Source organism: Manis javanica, chromosome 2, assembly GCF_040802235.1.
Source record: "Manis javanica isolate MJ-LG chromosome 2, MJ_LKY, whole genome shotgun sequence".
Lineage (NCBI taxonomy): Eukaryota > Metazoa > Chordata > Mammalia > Pholidota > Manidae > Manis > Manis javanica.
In genome coordinates, this window is record NC_133157.1 from 167,042,956 (window position 1) to 167,061,045 (window position 18,090).

General features: G+C 34.2%; 1 protein-coding gene across 2 annotated transcripts in view; it reads left to right on the top strand.

Moving 5' to 3' along the window:
* Positions 1-1,604, top strand: part of ZBTB10 (zinc finger and BTB domain containing 10) — a 30,289-nt gene extending 28,685 nt beyond the window's left edge. For both annotated transcript variants that reach the window (XM_073229750.1, XM_017656099.3), the window contains exon 6: positions 208-1,604. In XM_073229750.1, coding sequence (XP_073085851.1) covers positions 208-513 — 306 coding nt within the window. In that variant the 3' untranslated portion in view covers positions 514-1,604. The remainder of the gene's footprint in view (positions 1-207) is intronic.
* Positions 1,605-18,090: the final 16,486 nt, after the last annotated feature.

Consider the following 18,090-nt stretch of genomic DNA (forward strand, 5'->3'; position numbering starts at 1 on the left):
GTCAGTGAATTTTAAGGTATTTTAACACTGTTACTTGCAAACTTAATGATCATTATTATTAAGCAATGTGATTTATGAACTGAACTTCATGTAGAAAAGTAGTGGTATTTTCTGTCATTGTTAAATGGGTAGACTAGTTTGAGTGGTTCAAACATATTATTTATTGTCTCTACTATTCTTATATTGGATTTTTCCCCCTTCAATTAGGTGCATAAAAAGGATAAAAAATACAAATGTATGGTATGTAAGAAGATCTTCATGTTAGCAGCCAGTGTTGGAATAAGACATGGATCTCGACGCTATGGTGTTTGTGTAGACTGTGCAGATAAATCACAACCAGGAGGGCAAGAAGGTGTAGATCAGGGACAGGATACAGATTTCCCTCGGGATGAAGAATATGAGGAGAATGAAGTAGGAGAAGCTGATGAAGAGCTGGTTGATGATGGAGAAGATCAGAATGATCCATCTCGATGGGATGAATCAGGAGATGTTTGTATGTCTCTAGATGATTAACTGACCTACTATACTCCTCAAGGATGCTGCATTTGGACATAATATGAATCGACAATTTGAATTGTTGAACTTGAAGGCTTGCAAAATATGGTACATGCTGGATGGTAGTTATGTTGCTGTGAAAACTGTAGGGTCAAAGCCTTATAGCAAAAAATTTTTTTTTTATATTTGCACAGGACTGTACAGCAAACAACCTTGTGGTTGGATTAAATGGAGTCCCCACATCTTCAGTCAGTTATCAAAGTAAAAATATTTTTATTTATAGGATATACAGTAACTCTTTGGGTCCTATGAAAATATAGTACCTGTCCTTAAAGAGCTTACATTCATGTGCCATTTTAACATGAATGAAGAAAATCCATTTATGAGAGTTCAGTGACAGCTGACCCACTCTGTCCATCAAACCACTCAGGCTAGTTTGTACTAGTAGAGTTTTGTTTCTATTGTATTTTTATTTTATTTTTTTTTTAATACAGATTTTCAGTGAGGGGCCTTGTCAACCCCATTGGTTCTACTTTTCTGTATTTTCCATTTTAATTTCCTTTGTAACTTAAACCAAGTCTCTTCTGGTCTTAGGTATTATTTCTCAAATTTGTGCTGATGGGCATGTTACAAGAACTGGAGAGGTAATTTATTGGAATGAACTAACTGACTTCCTCCATTCCCCCCTTCCTTTTTTGACATGAATTTTACTACTTTCACAAATGAAGAATGATGTTGCAAAGTTACCGTGGTGAAGTTGACAAATACCACTAAAATAATTATGATTTATAAGTAACTTTCTCCCGCTGCTCTAATCTGATAAATGGTTATTACAGTATGACGTTTTCTGACATGGTGTTCGGTTTTGGGTATCTGTTACTTTGGCACTATTCTTGTTTGCCTCTTTATTTTTGCCAGCGTACTATACCTCAGTACTATTTGAAAAGACAAATCTAACTGAAAGAGAAGTCATAGAAACGATAAGAACAATGATTTGTTTTATAATTTAACCTCCATGTCCAGTTTGGTTAGCTTGTTATGCAATATAAGTGAAATATCAGGTTTTTACTCCTGTGCCCTTTTTATCATTAAAATTAACACAAAAAGTGCATTCTCTTTTGTTTCATACTTAATGAGATACTGAGTGTTTTGAAATTATGACATAATTTATTTTTCAATTGCTTAGAGTCACTACACCTTGATGTATAGTAATCGCCATGATTCAACAGTCTGCAGAAATCTTATATATAAAATATTGAGAGGCTTTACAATTTATTCTATTAACTAAATTCTTTAGGGTTCAAGAGGTGAAGAATTAAGTTGAAATTGTCAGATTTATTTAGTCTAAAGACAGATGAAATAGCTGATAAACTCACAGCAATGTTTCACATAATATTAACATGCATGACATTTATCAAGAACATATATATTATATGAGATTGAGGATATCATATTTTCAGCTTTCTTTTAAATAGAAATTGAGTATATTTTCCTATTTTATATCAGGTAACTAAATTATGCTAGTTGTGTGGGAAAATTGCAAAGTACACTTTGATATAGACTTAATTTTTTGGTGCTCCATCTGATCAAAGTTGAAAAGTTGGTAACTTTTTTTTTTTAAGAGACAAGGTTTCTCACTGTCTCTGAATTTCAGTAGAATAACGGTTTAATGTTAGGCACCGATATTTCTGCTTAGGTAAGTCAAAGATAAACATGGTTAGATGAATCTTCTGTCATCTAAACTTCTAGTTTCTACATAACTGTAAAACTGACATAAATAGTTTGGTTTGATTTTTGTTGAAGACTGAAGAAGAGTACATCTTATTCTCAGTGTTCTAGACAAATGAGTAAAATGTAATTCTGGTGGGGTCCAAAGTAGACATTAGTTTGGGCAAAGATACTATGAATGAAAAAGTATTTGAAACGTGAAATGTTCTGCTTTGTGAATATGTAAGTATAGTATAAAGATTTCTTTTCATCCCATTTATTCCCCTCCTTTAAAATAAACCATAGTTTACAATTGGTAGGTCTGTCTATATATAAATATATATTAAAGAGAAAATATATATATCTGAAAATCACCTAAATCTGCTTTATTAGACTACATTCACTTATTGCATAGAAACTGGACTTGGCTTTACATTCTTAATGTGCTTTTACTTTTCCTCAAGATGGGAACTTACTCTCTTTAACCTGAGGTTTCTTTTACTACTTAAATTGTTTATGTATATCTGGTAAATCATGACCAAATTTTTGTTAGATTGCATATAGTAAGTTGAAATACACACTTGGTACACTACAGGATTGTTGTGCTTTTGTTTTGGTTTTAGTTGGAAACAAGGTTTGATATAGATGAGTTGTTACTGTTAATTTAAAAATTCTATAATTGTCCATTTTTATGTTGTGTTGTGACAGATTTGACTATATTTTAGTCAACTGAAGTATGATACTTTAAAAGTTTGTTTTTAGAAAGGTAACCCAAAGGAAAAATGTTTATACTCTTGAATATTTAGCCTCAGCCTATATAAAAATTTCTTCTTTAAAAGTAAGCGTTGTACCAGAAACAGAATTGACAAGTTTTTCTACTTGCTGACTGCCTAATTTATTTTGTTTCATGATCTTGAGGGGACTGCCTTTTCCCTTCTGATCTTTTTAAAAATTAGTTTTAGTACTAAGGTATACTACTGGACATTTCTCTCTCTCTCTTTTTTTAAGTATATTCTTTTTCTGACTTACAATACAATTTCAGGAAGTTGATAGATACTAAGAACTTATGGTTGGTCTCAGAGAGGTAACAATGAAATACTCATAATTTTGTCTGTAGCCCTGGCAGAATTATGTGTTACACATTTGGTAAATTTTTTCTCTTGTTAACTTTTATTTTAAATGAGCAATATTTTAGAGCTTTTAATTTTAATGAAGGGGGAAGAGTATAAACTGTTTCTTTCCTATTCACTCTGTAGAACAGACCCTCTCATATAAATCAAGGTTATGTATATTCTTAGGATTCTCAGAGACAATTACTTCTGTATGATCCCTGCTTTGTCACTGTCATCAGTCCTCAATTTTTGATATTCACTAGATATCTTCAATTTTAGCACCCTAGCAAATGAGAGCTGCTAAAAAAAATTTATAGGATGGGGAAACTGAACAGTAATGAGTAGTTTTGAAATTTGGGGGGAAACACTAACTGGTTTTGGTAGAACCGTCTTGATGAAGAGTGACGTATAATGAGTTAGTTAATATAAAACACCTAGAACACTGTCTGGTATGTAATAAGGGCATGATATTTCTTAGTTTAATAATAGATGTGAACCAAGAAAAGAAGGAATGGGAAAAGGGAGAAAATAGGAATTGAAAAGATCAGGGCTTAGTAATCCATAATAATATGATATATAGTATAAAAGGCCTGAAGATAACTGGAGTATACATGGGGAAGTGTGATGGAAGATGGGTTTTAAAAATCATAAATTTTAAAACTTCAATAAACTTTATTTGTATTTTTAGGATTTGTCAACATAGAATGAAGAGTTTATTTTTCTGAATAATGATTCCAAAAGCCACCATTTTGTAGTGCCTACATGTGCCATTGCGCTTCACATTTACCTAATTTCCTATAAGGTAGGTGCTATTGTCTCCATTTTATAGAAGAGGAAAGGCTCCAAGAAATTTGCCTAATTAACTTGCCTAATGTAACACAGCTACTAAGAGATAGAGCTGGATTTTGACCAGGTCTGGTTGTGAAGCTCATGCTCTATTTAGGGGGCTCTATTGCTTCCTCATTAAAAAGCTTGTGTAGAATTTCAGCTCTTTAAAGGAGTCTGTCTATGGAGACATGTTTTCCTTATAAAACAGCTATGCTAGGAATTTGAGTGTGTAATCCTTCCTCCCCCAAATATCCTTACTAGTATTTCCTAATACAGAAATTGTGTTGTCACCTGATTATGAATAAGATACTGAACCCCAGTGTAGCGCACGCTATTAATTGGCTGTGGCATTTTCATATTTTAAAAGGATGGTTATAATTGAAAAAGTAGACGTGAACCCCAATTTTTGTGCCGTTCAGTCACCCAGATCCTTAAACTTAACTATGGTACATAACATACGTGCTTAGAACTAACAGTTTTTTCTTAGTCACTTTAGGAATTAAAATGGAAAGTTGTTTTCCTGCTGTATCCCTGCTTTGAAGTGAAGTTGACCAGTTCTAGATAGATGAAAATGTGTTAGGGATAAGCATGCTTTAAAAGATGTTTTCCAGCCCTAGGCTTTACGATGTTGGGTACTTAAATTTGAAGTACACTGGCTGTTGAGAAAAATTTTGGGGTTGAGGAGAGGGATGGTTGAGGCCATTATGAAATGGGAGAATCAGCATTTTAAACACTGTAAACATAAAAAGAACATTTTCTTCTGCCTGCTGTTTGTAAAAGCTCTTTGGGAAGACCTTTTACGAAGACCAATTTTTTTTATGTAATTTACCTACCTAGTATAAGTGTCCTAAGACATGTATGTAAACTTCCAAAACTTGTTTCGTCTGTGTATTTAGAAAATACACAAGAATCTTTATCAAACCTAAAAATATAAACTTGTGAGCACTAAACTGCTTCTGGCTTTGTGAATTTTATTGACTCTTGACATTTAATTCAAATTTCTTTGCATTTAAAGTGTACTAATTTAGACTAACTGGGATAGAGGAACACCTTTGTAAACTTTGACAATGTAAAATCCAGTTACCTTTGTACTTAAGGTTTACAATTATGAATTCTAGAGTATTATAAGGGTTTTTTGGTTTGTATGTTTTTTTATATGAAGTGCATAAATAACTCAAAACTACCTCCTAGTAATGCTTGGAGAGCTGCTTTAATAGATAGTAGTGATTTGTAATCAGCATATCATCTGTCTTTCATCTTTATTGCTTTGGGGATTCTCTACAGGTTTTAGAAAACATTAAAATATTTCCCCTGTAATTTACATGTGTGCCTAATTTTGGAAATGGGTTGAAACGCAAAGGTAAACTTATTTAATCCCACCTATATTTATTGCATACTAATGGATTAATGGATTACAAGTAAACAAATTATAAGTATTTGAAACTTTAATAAGACAGAAAAAACATACTTAACTGATGTTTTTATTGTGGTGGTGTAATAGAACAGAGGAAATCATAGAATGAGCAGATAGATAACACAGAGTTTCTAGTTTGAAGGGCAAACTAAAGGAGGGGGTACCCATATAGCATATCATGCTTAGTGTCTTGTGAAAGAACTGTCATGTGGCAGAAGAATTAGATACATTCTGTGTGTTTCCAAGAGGTTAAGACTGGGACCAGTAGGCTCAAGATTAAAAAGCAGTTTTTAACAATTACCGAAGCATGAAATATGATAGCTTCAGAAAAAAAACAAATCTACCACTGGAGTTGGTGGAGAATGAAAGATTACTCAACAAGCATTTTGGCTAAGGCAGTGTTGACAAAACATTTCTATTAAAAGGTGCTTTTGCTTTTGTTTTTTCTGGCCATTTTAGTTACCAGCTTTGTTTTGCTTAATAGGAACACTGATAAAAATGCATATGCATAAGTAGTTCTTTGAGGGTTATTTTGACACCAAAAAAGACTCAGTTGAGATTTAGAAACCATGTCTAGCTTTATGAACAAATTGCTATTTGAATTTTTTTCTTTTTCACTACAGATCATCACAGACCTATGTTCAGAAGCTGGTGTAGGAAATTGAATTATTGTATCTGTGGTTAGATAAGAAAAGTAAAGAATAGGTATAGAAAATTAAAGGTCTTTCAGATCTTTGTCATAACTGAATTTCAAACAAAGGAAATAAAATACAGACTACAGGAAATTATCTAGTTAATTACTACAGTGAATAAAAAACACTCTGTAGGTGCATGGTGCCTTACATAAATTAATACTGCCTTCTGACCATCAGCCGGATACTTCTTTTTTCCAATAGCACCAAAGTTTGGAAATAAGATACTAATCTTGCAAGCAATTAAGTATGTTTTAGAATCTTAATGGAAGTTACGCAAAAGACAATCTTGGCAGGTAACAGTACATGAAATGGTTTCAAGATAATTGTAGAACTCTTTTAGGTTGAAAGAAACTTTAAGAGTAATAAAGAATGGTTCTCAGAGAGGTTACCACAAAACTTTGCAGTGAATTTTCGGATTCAGGACCCTTTAACTTACTATTACAAGAGTCTTTTCCCTCTATCAAACTGAGTATTTACGATTTGGTAGTCTGAAATTAGAACACTACCAAGTACATCCAAATATAATTCCTAACACATAGTCTTAGCTCAAGACTATTTGCTAAGAGAATGATTAAAGACAAGCAATTTAAGGATTTGCCTGCTGGTATCTAATGGCTTGTAACTATCAAGCTTATTTTGTTTAAAAGTTTGTGTTGCCAAGCACAGGATGTGTGGAATCAAAGTCTCTAGGACCCTTTTTTCCCCCCCAGTACAACGCCTAAGTGACAATAGCCAAAGAAAAAATGACCAAACCCAACCTACTGAGATCTCTGTAGGTAGTCTTTTGTGATTCTTTTTAAACAATGTCTCCATAAACTTGGGATACTTAAAGATTAAGTATTAGTCGTTTACTGCCAAAACACTTGTTTTAAAATAATGACTGCAACAGCCATCATTAACATCTAAATGTCTAATACTGAGTGTGTATAAGGGAGATGTGAAAAACTAGAAAACCTTCCTGGAGTTTATGCTGTGAGGTAGAGTAGCAATGCATCAAAGATGCTCAGGTGTTTTAGTTGCTGATATGATTTGTGTATTTGTGAAAAAGGTTGCTGAGTGTTGGCTTTTATATTTTATGTGAAAGATAACATGTCACCCTGTCCCCTGTTCTTGGACTTGGGTAGCACCCAGATTCCTAAACTGAGGTGGTGTCATTTACAAAGACATTGGTAGTTCTCTAAAGCAGGTTTTATCACTAATTTTTCAGGTAATTGACACTTAAATCATTGGATAAAACAATTAGGTAATCCTAAAGAATGTTGTCTATAGGAATTGGTACAGCCTCCAGGAGTATAGTTCGTCCAGAGACTTCCCTTCTCATCTATGGCAAAAGAAATTTTAAATTATTTTTAAGACTTCAGGTAGTAGAATTTTAAATATATTATGTTTCTCTTTGGTAGTCAAATTTACCTACTTTTAAGATTTGTTACTTCATAGGCTTTAAAATATAGTTAACTTGTATTAGACTTGACTGTTTTGTGGCCATTTACCATCCTAAACTTTGTTCTATTTGTGCCTTCTTTGGCACCCTAGTCTTATCTGTTAGTCCTCCTTTGTTGCTACTGGTGACTTAAATCACACTCAAAATGTGAGCTTCCATTTCAGTCTGTGGACTCTTTCATCATAAATGTATTCAACAGATAAATATTGAATACCCATTTTTGAGAAAATCTTCACCAGTGGTAGCTGAGATCACATTGTATATTCTGTATTCTATAAGCCATTTGGGATGGGGAAAGATGCAGACTTAGACAAGAGGGAACTTTATAAAAAAAGACTTCATTTCAGCAGTTTTAATAAGGCAGGAGTAATTGGAAGGAGTGGATGGGTAGGATGACTAAAAAGAAAAAATGGTGCAGATGAAATTAAGATGATGCATACATGGCGTTTTGCATTGTCTCCCTTAAACATAGTAAGAGGGAGAAAGCATAATCTCACCTTGAAAATATCTTTGATTAAGTCATTGGGAAAAAAAGATTGGTTACCCATGCAGTTTTTGCATGGACCTTAATATTTTGTCTTAACCAGGAAACAGAAGTGTTCCTATTAGCCATTGGTATCTTTTTATGGGGTAGAAACATGCTACCTCAGTGACTCCTAGTTCTCTCAATTAATCGGACCAGTCTGTAAGATTAGACAAGTTCTTTTTTCACAAGACCCATTTATGTACTCAGGGAAACTGACAACAGAATTTACCTACTATTTTGGTGGATGGGGAGTTGGGGGGTGTTAGATGATAAAGGGGCTTTGACCTAGAGGAGTTTTCCTATCCAATAAAGCAGTAAAATTGTAGGTGCTTGGAGTTAACGTTAAATCCACATGTTTTGAAAAGGGGAAGAACATCTTTTCTCAAAGAGGATGGAATCACAAGCTTTATTCCCTCCCCACCTTCACCCTGCCTCAATTATTAAGTAGTAGCCTAAGTAGCTACATAACTATGATGTGCTTTTTTTTTTTTTTTAGCAGAGCATATTTACCTCACTAATGTTAATCTCGGTATCAAATGCAGTATTCAGAATTCCAATCGTTCATGTTGTGTGAGTATGCTTGCACACGTGCGTGTGTGTGTGTGTGTGTATTTCAGTTTGCTTTTCAGTTGGGATTCTGATCTATAGTAGGCATCAGCAAACTTTCTGTATAGGGCCAGCTAGTAAATGATTTGTCTTTGTGAGCCAAAAGGCCTCCATCACAACTAGTCAACTCTGCTGTTGTACCACAAAAGTTGCCATAGATAGTATGTAAATAAATAGCTAGCGTGACTGTGTTCTGATACAGCTTCACTTAGAAACGTAGGCAGCCGGCTACAAGTTTGCTGATCCCTGATCTGTGAGTTCTCACTCCTACCGTCTCCTGACCACACACCCTCTCTGTCCTTGCAATACCTACATTGAAAAATGATGTGCCTTTTTAACATGAATGAATTTCTTTTCCAGAATTAGAAATCTGGAGTAGTAAACAAGGTTTAACACTTCAGAGGCACCATTTTAGCTGAGAAAGATAAAGAATCTTGCCATCTTGGCTCTGATTAAATAATAGAGCCTTAATTAGTAGCAATTCAGTTAAATATCATATCCCAGTAGATAAGGTGCCCCCCACCCCAATCCTATTGGGAATAGGGCGCCTACCCCCAGTGGAGTATACTGTATATCTCTCCCATCCCCATATATATTTTGGGGATAGGTACCCTGCAGGGCCTATCATTGCAGACCACTGCAGGTGAGTTCAAACTGAGGATACGTGTGGTGAAGGCAGTTCTGAGGAGACATGCCAAGAGAAATAATACATCCAATTTAGAGATACATTCAGAGCTTATTAAGAGGAGACTTGCTGATAAAAACATAACTTTCTAACCTAGACCCTTTTATTGCCAGTTTATCCCACATTAAGAGATTTTTATTTTAAATCAGATCTCAACCTTAATTGACATTATGTCATTGACTCTCCATAGCCTTTAGAATGTAAACTATTTGGGAGTTTTTCATTAATATCTACAGTCATAAAAGATGTCAGCAAATTAGACTTGCCAGTCATCTTGGACACAGCTTGAAAATGCTAAGCTTGCAAGTAATTGGGCTGAAGTGTCTGAGCTGAAAACACTTTGCATCTAGCCTCTGATTAATTCCCAAGACTACTATCAAACTGAATCAGAAGTCTATGTCATTGTTTCAGACACACTAATTGCCCATTGTAAGCCCTATCGAAGATCATCTTGGGGTCTTTTTGGTTGCTCAGTCCCTTGCAATAGTAGGCTTTTTTTAGTGCTTGTTAATGAGTCAAGTACTGATCACAATTCATAGTCAAAATTTCTATTTAAAACAATTTCAACATTGATCTAAAATAGTTAACCAAAATTTTTCCTTACTATTAAGGTTAAAATTAATCATAGTAGATGGACTGAGTCTAAGGGATTTATAAAGTCTTGTTGCTCTTATGAGACACTGTCCCATCAGGAGTAAATTGGAAAGGATGTGTTCTGGAACTCAGTAGTAACTAGTTCCTACTAGGCATCCCGTTGAGTCCTCACCCACTGCAGTCTAGACTGCAGGTTCAGTATTTGAATGAAACAAGCCTCATAAAGGCCACTAATCACTATTGCCAAATCCTTACCTCTGTGGCATTTGATTCTGTTCATGATTGATTTCTTTCATACAATTCTTATAACTGCGTAAGCATTGATACTCCCTTAGTTTGTTGCTGGGCCCTCTCTCAGTGCTCTTTCCCGCTGTTCTTGTGCAACCCCAAATGATCACAGTGACTTAAACTTCGGTGACTTTCATTGCTGAACTCTCAATAGATGTTTACAAATAGATGTTTAAATGACACCATGCATTGTTTGATGCACAAAGGGTTTTCTATCACAATCCTAATTTGGGTCAGAGTTCTTTAATGTCTCTTGGATGATTTCAGGTGTCTTTAGATTTATATTTTACTGTATGAAGATTCACCATGAATTGACACTTGCATACCAAAGTCACCTTTAGAAAAATTATAACCTTGATTTTCCTGAAGGTATTTAATGCATGCCAGCCATGTTAATACTTTATTGATAAGTTTGTGTCTAGCTGACTTTATCGTGTCATATCAACATGTGTATTTCTGTAAACTATACAGGCTAACTGAACCTTCAAACTGAGGAACCTTGGAAACAACTACTCTATGTTTACCCAGCCTCTGCTTCAACTCATTCCATAAATGTTCATCTCCAGCTTGTTACCTCATACCGCAAGTCATGTTAGCCTGAAATCCTTCTGTTAGTTCTTCTCTAAACTGAGTCAAGTTGAAATCTGAAATGTCTTCATGCTACACAGATTCTCATCTTTCCACATAATGGTCTATGTAACATTGGAAGGTGGGGGGGGACGACTATTTTGAGGAGTACTTAGGACCTTAAAATGTTCGATTCCTAGAAAACAGTATTCAGTGTTTTCATTCCTGTAAGTATAATATCGGAAACCCATGCTGTTCATCCTTTTCTAGTTTAATGTTTCACTCTTCAGTTTAAGGCTAAGAATTACTTATTTAATATGAAAAACATGCCCAAGAAGAGATTTTAAAGAAAAGCACCCAGAACTATTTCTTGCAAAGAATATTAATTTGCGGGCACTGGTATATATAACATCTAACAGAAGATTAAGCTTCCTTCTTCAAGATAGGATTAAGTTTCTAGTTTGAAATTTTAAATGTTACTTAATCCTAGGCTTTCAAGAATTTCATAATTGGTTTTTTAATGCAGTATAATTTTAACATGTATAAATTTAATGATTCAACTCCCTTTAGAAAATGTATTACAAGGAAGATGAGAGTTATTTTTTTTCTTTAATTCCATTTGAGATCATATTCTAAAGTAAGTGAGAAATAGTTCATTTGTATTAAATTCCTATAAAACTTCAGGTCACTCAGGCCCAAGCCGTTCTTTTTCTTAAGCATCAAGATAGATGTATAATTATGACTGCTTTGTTACTTTTATACATACTTATTTTGAAAAAGATTTTTAAAAGGGGGATGTTTTCGCTCTTTATGCACTTACCACTTAAATTATTCAAGTTTGTTATAGCTTTTAGATTTAATGTGAACAGTTTATATTATAATCATTGTGACTCTAACCTAGACCTCAGAATGGCCATTTTTGGGAAACTAAGCATAAATTATATGTTTTATAAGCAGAAAGTGAATAAATTTGCATTAGCTGGTTTGCCATTGTAAGAGTCTGTTGTCTGCATATAAAAAGAAGTCTTTGGAAAATCAGATTTGAAAATTTCTCCGATATGTCATATTGTCATTAATGTCCTTTTTAACAAAATCTTTTTTCTTATATTCCCACCTTTATTAATGTAGTTCATTGTTGGAGATGATTAATGAGGCTTCTGCAAAGACAAAATCTGACATTTTGTATATGCCAAAAAGGAGACTCTGTTCTATTTTTTTAGCCACATGGGAAACAAAACTTAATCATGCCATTAAAGAAAACTCTAGAGCAATTGAAATTAAAGATAAATGTGCTATATAATTGAATCCCACTGTAGTAATTTAAGTATGTTTAAAGTATTTTCATTGTGGGATTAATAATATGATACATATTTTAGGCCTTTTATATTTTCGTTTGAATTGAAGGCTTTCCAAATCTTCTAAAAAGTTAATTTATAACTCATTTATATGGCTCTCTGATTCATGGACTTTGGAGAAGGGATTTATATAAGTTTAATGAGGCACAATAAATTGAAAACAGTATTCCTCAAGCAAAAGTTTTCATAATTTGTAGATGTGACTTAGAAAGGTTTCAGAATTAACTGGATTTCATATAAACTTGACCTGTTTGAGCAGGTAAATTTGGTGAATAATTAATGTTTTCCTTTATGTCCAGACTATATATTAGGTCATTATTATCCTTCAGATCATGTGTTTCTTTAGCTCTATTAGAGACTGTTTTTTCTTTAGTTAACAGTGACCTGAATTACTATAGTTTTGTGTTCTCCAGTGAGCATTTAGCATAAGCTATTCAAACACCAAGCCATTTCTATTTTAAAATCCATCCTTAAAAAGAAAGTAAACTGTATAGGATAATTGCTCATAACAATATTCATTTTTTTATAAATAACAGAAAAATTATAGTGTGAATTTTAGAAGTGCACGCATTGTTTGAATCTTTTTTTTTCCTTTCTGCATTTGTGCTTGACAGACATTCCACACATTCTCCACCTTCATCTCTTTTGAGTTCCTACTTTAGCCCCTTGCTTACTTACTACCTTCATGCGATCCTTGGCTAACTCTTGGTAGTTATTCTTCAGGCTAAATTCTTTTCACTGTATCTAGCCATATTTTACCACTAAATACAGAGCTAAGGATCCACATTTTCCTCCAGCCAACCTAAAGTGAATTTTAATCCTTTTTTTTTTTTTTTGCCAAGAATAATCTCAATTAAAAATTTTGTGTTCATTGGTAACCATGTGAATTTACTGCCTGATTTTGAATACCTTACTTCCAGAAAGTTTCTTCAGAGTGTATTTCTCTCGTCCTTAAATTTGGCCATTTTGCCCTTACTGTGACCTTTATCTAAGCCTAACTGGCTGACAAATGCAGAGCAAACCTCAAAAGAGAAGCATTGTTTTCACTTCTAAATAACCTTGGTCAGGGATTTTCAAACTGTGCTCTGGGATCCTAGGGGTTCTTTGAAGAGGCCTTTCTGGGTGTGGGCTTAGCTGGTGCACAGTAGGTGGGGCGCTGGCCCTTCTGCAAAACCTCTACAACAGCTCCACTTTTATCTTACTTGTTATGCATTCAGGGCCCAGTACTTTAAAAAAGATTTTTAACCACCTGCTTAAACATTCATGGATGATAATAGTACTAATAGTTGCTTTCTACTATAGGGTGCTTATCATACGCTGGACCCTGCTTTAAATATTTTCTATCATTAACTAATCTTTTTAAAAAACCACATAAGACTAAGCATTTTTATTATACCTATTTAACAAATGAGGAAACTGAGACTTAAGGAGATTAAGTAACTTGCTCTAGGGGCTTCAGCTACTAAGCATAGACTTTGGACTCAAATCTGGGTGTGCCAATTAATGTCTTAATTTAAGCCAGGAATGGCAAATACAAAATAAATGTGCCACCACCCCATACTCCCACACTTGAGGCAGACATAACTAATAGCTCAAGACAGCATTTCTCAGTGATCACCAACATAACCTTAGAATCTTCCACAAGGTGCTATGGGCAGTCTCTCCTAATCTACTGGTGTTGGCATTTGAGATGAGACCTATTTTCTTCCCCTAGTTTAAGGTGAGGTGTCTGCCCCCTCACATGGTTAGGAAGTTTCCCACAGGTCTAAAAGTGTTGTCAATTGCTTGTTTGGATTTTTGTAGTAAAAAAACAGAACTTTAATTCTAGATGTAATATTTCATAGATGAATCTGTTTTATGAACAAAAATCCTTAATGGTATCATACTCATTCTGTTATTTGTGTTTATGTATTTATGTATTTATAATTTGTATAAATTTATAATCATTTTATAAACACTATCCAGTCCTCATAATCAGGATATTTCAGATTTTTAAGCTTCTCGTTGAGTGCCTACGGGAATAAAGACCTAAAGTAATTTATATTTTGGACCTAATATTTTAGATGCAACATAGAAGTGGAGAAGAGAGGGTGGGGAGTTTGTGTTTGGGGTAAGTCTGGCATTTTCCATATTGTAGAGTAGGGTATTTAGTGGTTTGAATTAACCTTCACTATTTCCCCTCCCAGCGTGCCCTGCCCAGAAATGTCATAGCCACAGGACTGGGTGAATGCCCAAACATTTAAAAAAGGAACACACACCCAACCCTCAGCTGATTTTTCAAATGGCTCTTGCCAGGAGGTAAGCAGTAATTCCTGTGCTGTGCCCTTTCTTACCAGGGAAGCTGGGTGCAATTAAGCTTTTCCTGTTAGGTGCAAGACTTTTTCAATGACTCATAGTAGTTTCTGCTCAAGACACGTCAAAGAGGCCTAAGGCTATATTTAGGAACATGTTATGAAATTACCTGTCATTTCCAACCAATTTTCCCAATACAGTATATATGGAAAGTTAGTAGCAAGTAATTTATAACTTTCAGTACATGCAAAAACTCAAGTCATTTTGTGTTGTAAACTGTTATTGAAATCTAGATTTCCTTAAGTGGATTGGCATCCCTTCTGTGACATTATTTAATATTTGTTCAGCATACACTTATGGGAATGGTCTTCCCATGACGATTATCATGGAACCTATTAAACCCTTGTTCATAAAAATGCTTGAATACCTCTCAGAATGTTCTCTATATGAATAAAGAAGTTTATTCTTCAAACATCCATCTGATGCTTTCTCTTTACAATTATCTGTAAAATTAGCAGTTGCTGGGCAATGCTATGGGGAATGAATCAGAATGACCTAGTCCAATGTACTTGCATAGTGCTACTAACCACGACGTTCTTTGAAGAGAGTGAAAGCCACCCCCTCCTGATGAGGTTGAACGGTTCTGTGGTTGCAGTGTTTGGGGAGCTCCACATGCTGCTTTTCCCCTCATTTTTGCTTATGTCAAGTGAGAAAATGGAATAGCTCCCTGTTAACCATCCTCTTCCTAGCTGATGAGGGCTTGCGGAAACAGACAACCAAAGTCATTGATTCAATTACATCTCAAAGAGTTTTAATTAGGATTAGTAGCCCTCATGAAGTGAAAATAGAGCCACCAAATAAAGAACTATGTGATTCTAAGAGAAGATCCCCAGAAATGTAGGAAGGAACATGGTAATTAAGACTGGAGATGATACCAGTGATATTAAATGGTGAGTGATAGCTGTTAAGGTTTGGTAAGGCTTAGTCACTTGAGTTTATTTCAAACGCTTGGTCTTAAAGTCACTATTAATTAAAACATCTAAGTGTAAACATTAAAAGTTAAAGATTTTTTTATGTAAACATACCATTGCAGTACCTGATGCTACTACATACTGACTACATGAAAAATATTCTACAGAAATAAAGTGTCCTTTGGATGTTAATTTATGAACACATTTATTAATGGTAAATATATAATGAGTTTCAAACTGAACATAGTTTTTTTTTTCCTTTAATGGTTTAGTGGAATGGTTATGATCTAGGCTTAATATGAAGCCTAAACACTTTACCAATGGAAATTAAACTACTGTAAGATCAGAATACTCCCATCTTGTGGATTAATAGGAAGCCATAACCTTTTTGGGGAAAAAAATTCTACAAAATTGAGTCATAGCTAAAGTTCTTCCTTAAAAGCCTAATTGTTTAAAAAAATCTTTTTAACCTTGCAATATGATTTCTAGCCCATAATTTATATATTGTGTTATTGTCATCAATATAGTGCTATCACAATAGTACTTGCCCTCAATATGCCATTTATATGGCAAATAAACATACCAAAATAATTTTATGTGACTAGGTGTCAATAACCGCACTGTGTTTGTATGCTTAGAAAGACCTTCGTTGCTTCAAAATTATTTAAATATCCATCTGTATTACTTTCCAGTTAGGTTTATCTCAAGCTCAGTGGTTAGCAAACTTTTTCTGTAAAGGGTCAGATAGTAAATATTTTGGCTTTGGGGGATCATAGGTCTGTATCAGAGCTACTCATCTCTGCTGTTGTATTGGGAAAGCAGCCAAAGACAAGACTTAAACAAATGGGTGTGACTATCCCACTAAAATTTTGTTTATGCATACTGAAATTTGATTTCATATAATTTTCACATGTCATGAAAAAAATTTTTTCAACTATTTAAAAATGTAAACCATGCTCCTCCTCCTTAGCTTGCCAGTCATGCAAAAATATGGCTTGGGCTCTTACTTGCTGACTCTCTGTAGCATACGTAATGCTTGCCTTCAAAGCTTTCATCTCCTGAAGAAAGTATATCTGTGTCACACCTAAGTTTCCTCCAGTTAGATGCTAGCCTTCTTGGAAAGTGTTCTTTTCATGGTACAGAGAATCTGTAAGGAATAAAGTAAAAAAACCATACCTCTGACTTACCTCATTGTTTCTGTTACATGTTTCTAATCCAATCCTAAAACTAAAATTCAGAGGTAGAAGGAACACTGCATTTCTATTTCAGGATCACAATGCTTCCATGTTTCCAGAAACCAAATGTGTTCACCAAATACACTGGTATATTTTATAAATTCTATTTCTTTCTATCTTCCTTTGTAAAAATTTCCCATTGCTTTTATTCTTTTACTGAGACAGAATTAACCTGATATTGAAAAAGGAAACCTTACCTTAGTTTTGTTCTGTGGAAGCCATATTCCCAAGCTTCATTATATATGCTTTTTTATAGTTTGTACTGCTTAAGTATTGCTGTTTGTTTTTAACTGATAGCCACAAAGGAATATTGAGTAGGAACAGTGACCACATATTTAGAAATATTTTGTTTGCCAAGTACTCTGTAAGGGCCTAATATACATTACCTCATTGAATCATCACATAAACTTTGTGTAATAAGTATTTATGTCCTTTTCACAGATTAAAAACTATGAGTCATAGAGGTAAACAACCTGCCAGCTAACAAGTGCAGGATCAAAAATTTTTGAACCAAGATTTGTAAGTCTTCAAAGACCATGAATGCTCTTGAGCAGTGCCAGCCTGCATCCTTATAATTTATTTGCCACTCTAATGAAGTATAATTTTTGGTATTCAATAAAAACCTTTTTAGAGATAATTCTGATAATGATACAAAGACCTGTCTCTAAAATGGTCCGTATCCCACCCAAAAACAAATGACAAGTTGTTTGGCCAGCATGGTCAGAGGCTCTGCATGAATGAAGCCCAACAAATTGATTACTAAAAAAACATCCCATAGTGGATAGAGGTAAGTCTTCCCATGAAACAATACACACATGAAATCTTTTTAACATTGTTTTATTTATTACCTTATCTTTTTGCTGGATAGAACTTTTTAATGTGAATGTATAGATGACTTTTTTTTACAAGGCCAAATCATTTTTATTTTCATTATGGTTTCTGCCTTTGGTATCTTGTATAGAAAGCCCTTCCCCAATCCGAAATTATTAAAATAGTCATCTATTTTCCTTTCAATGTTTCTATTACAGCAAACAAATCTCCAAACTGTTATTAAGATTGCTCAGTAATTTATTTAGAAGAAATGCATGTCAAAGGATCCAAGTTTAGTATGCTTTTGCCTTGAGTTCAGTCCCAACCACTTAAGACGACAATTTTACTACCACATTCTCTTCTCTATTACAAGTTTTGATATCTGAGTTTATTGTGGCAAATTTAACTTCACTTTTCAACAGATTCAGTTAACCTTTGGAACTGCACTTCATGTTCATTAATTGCAGAA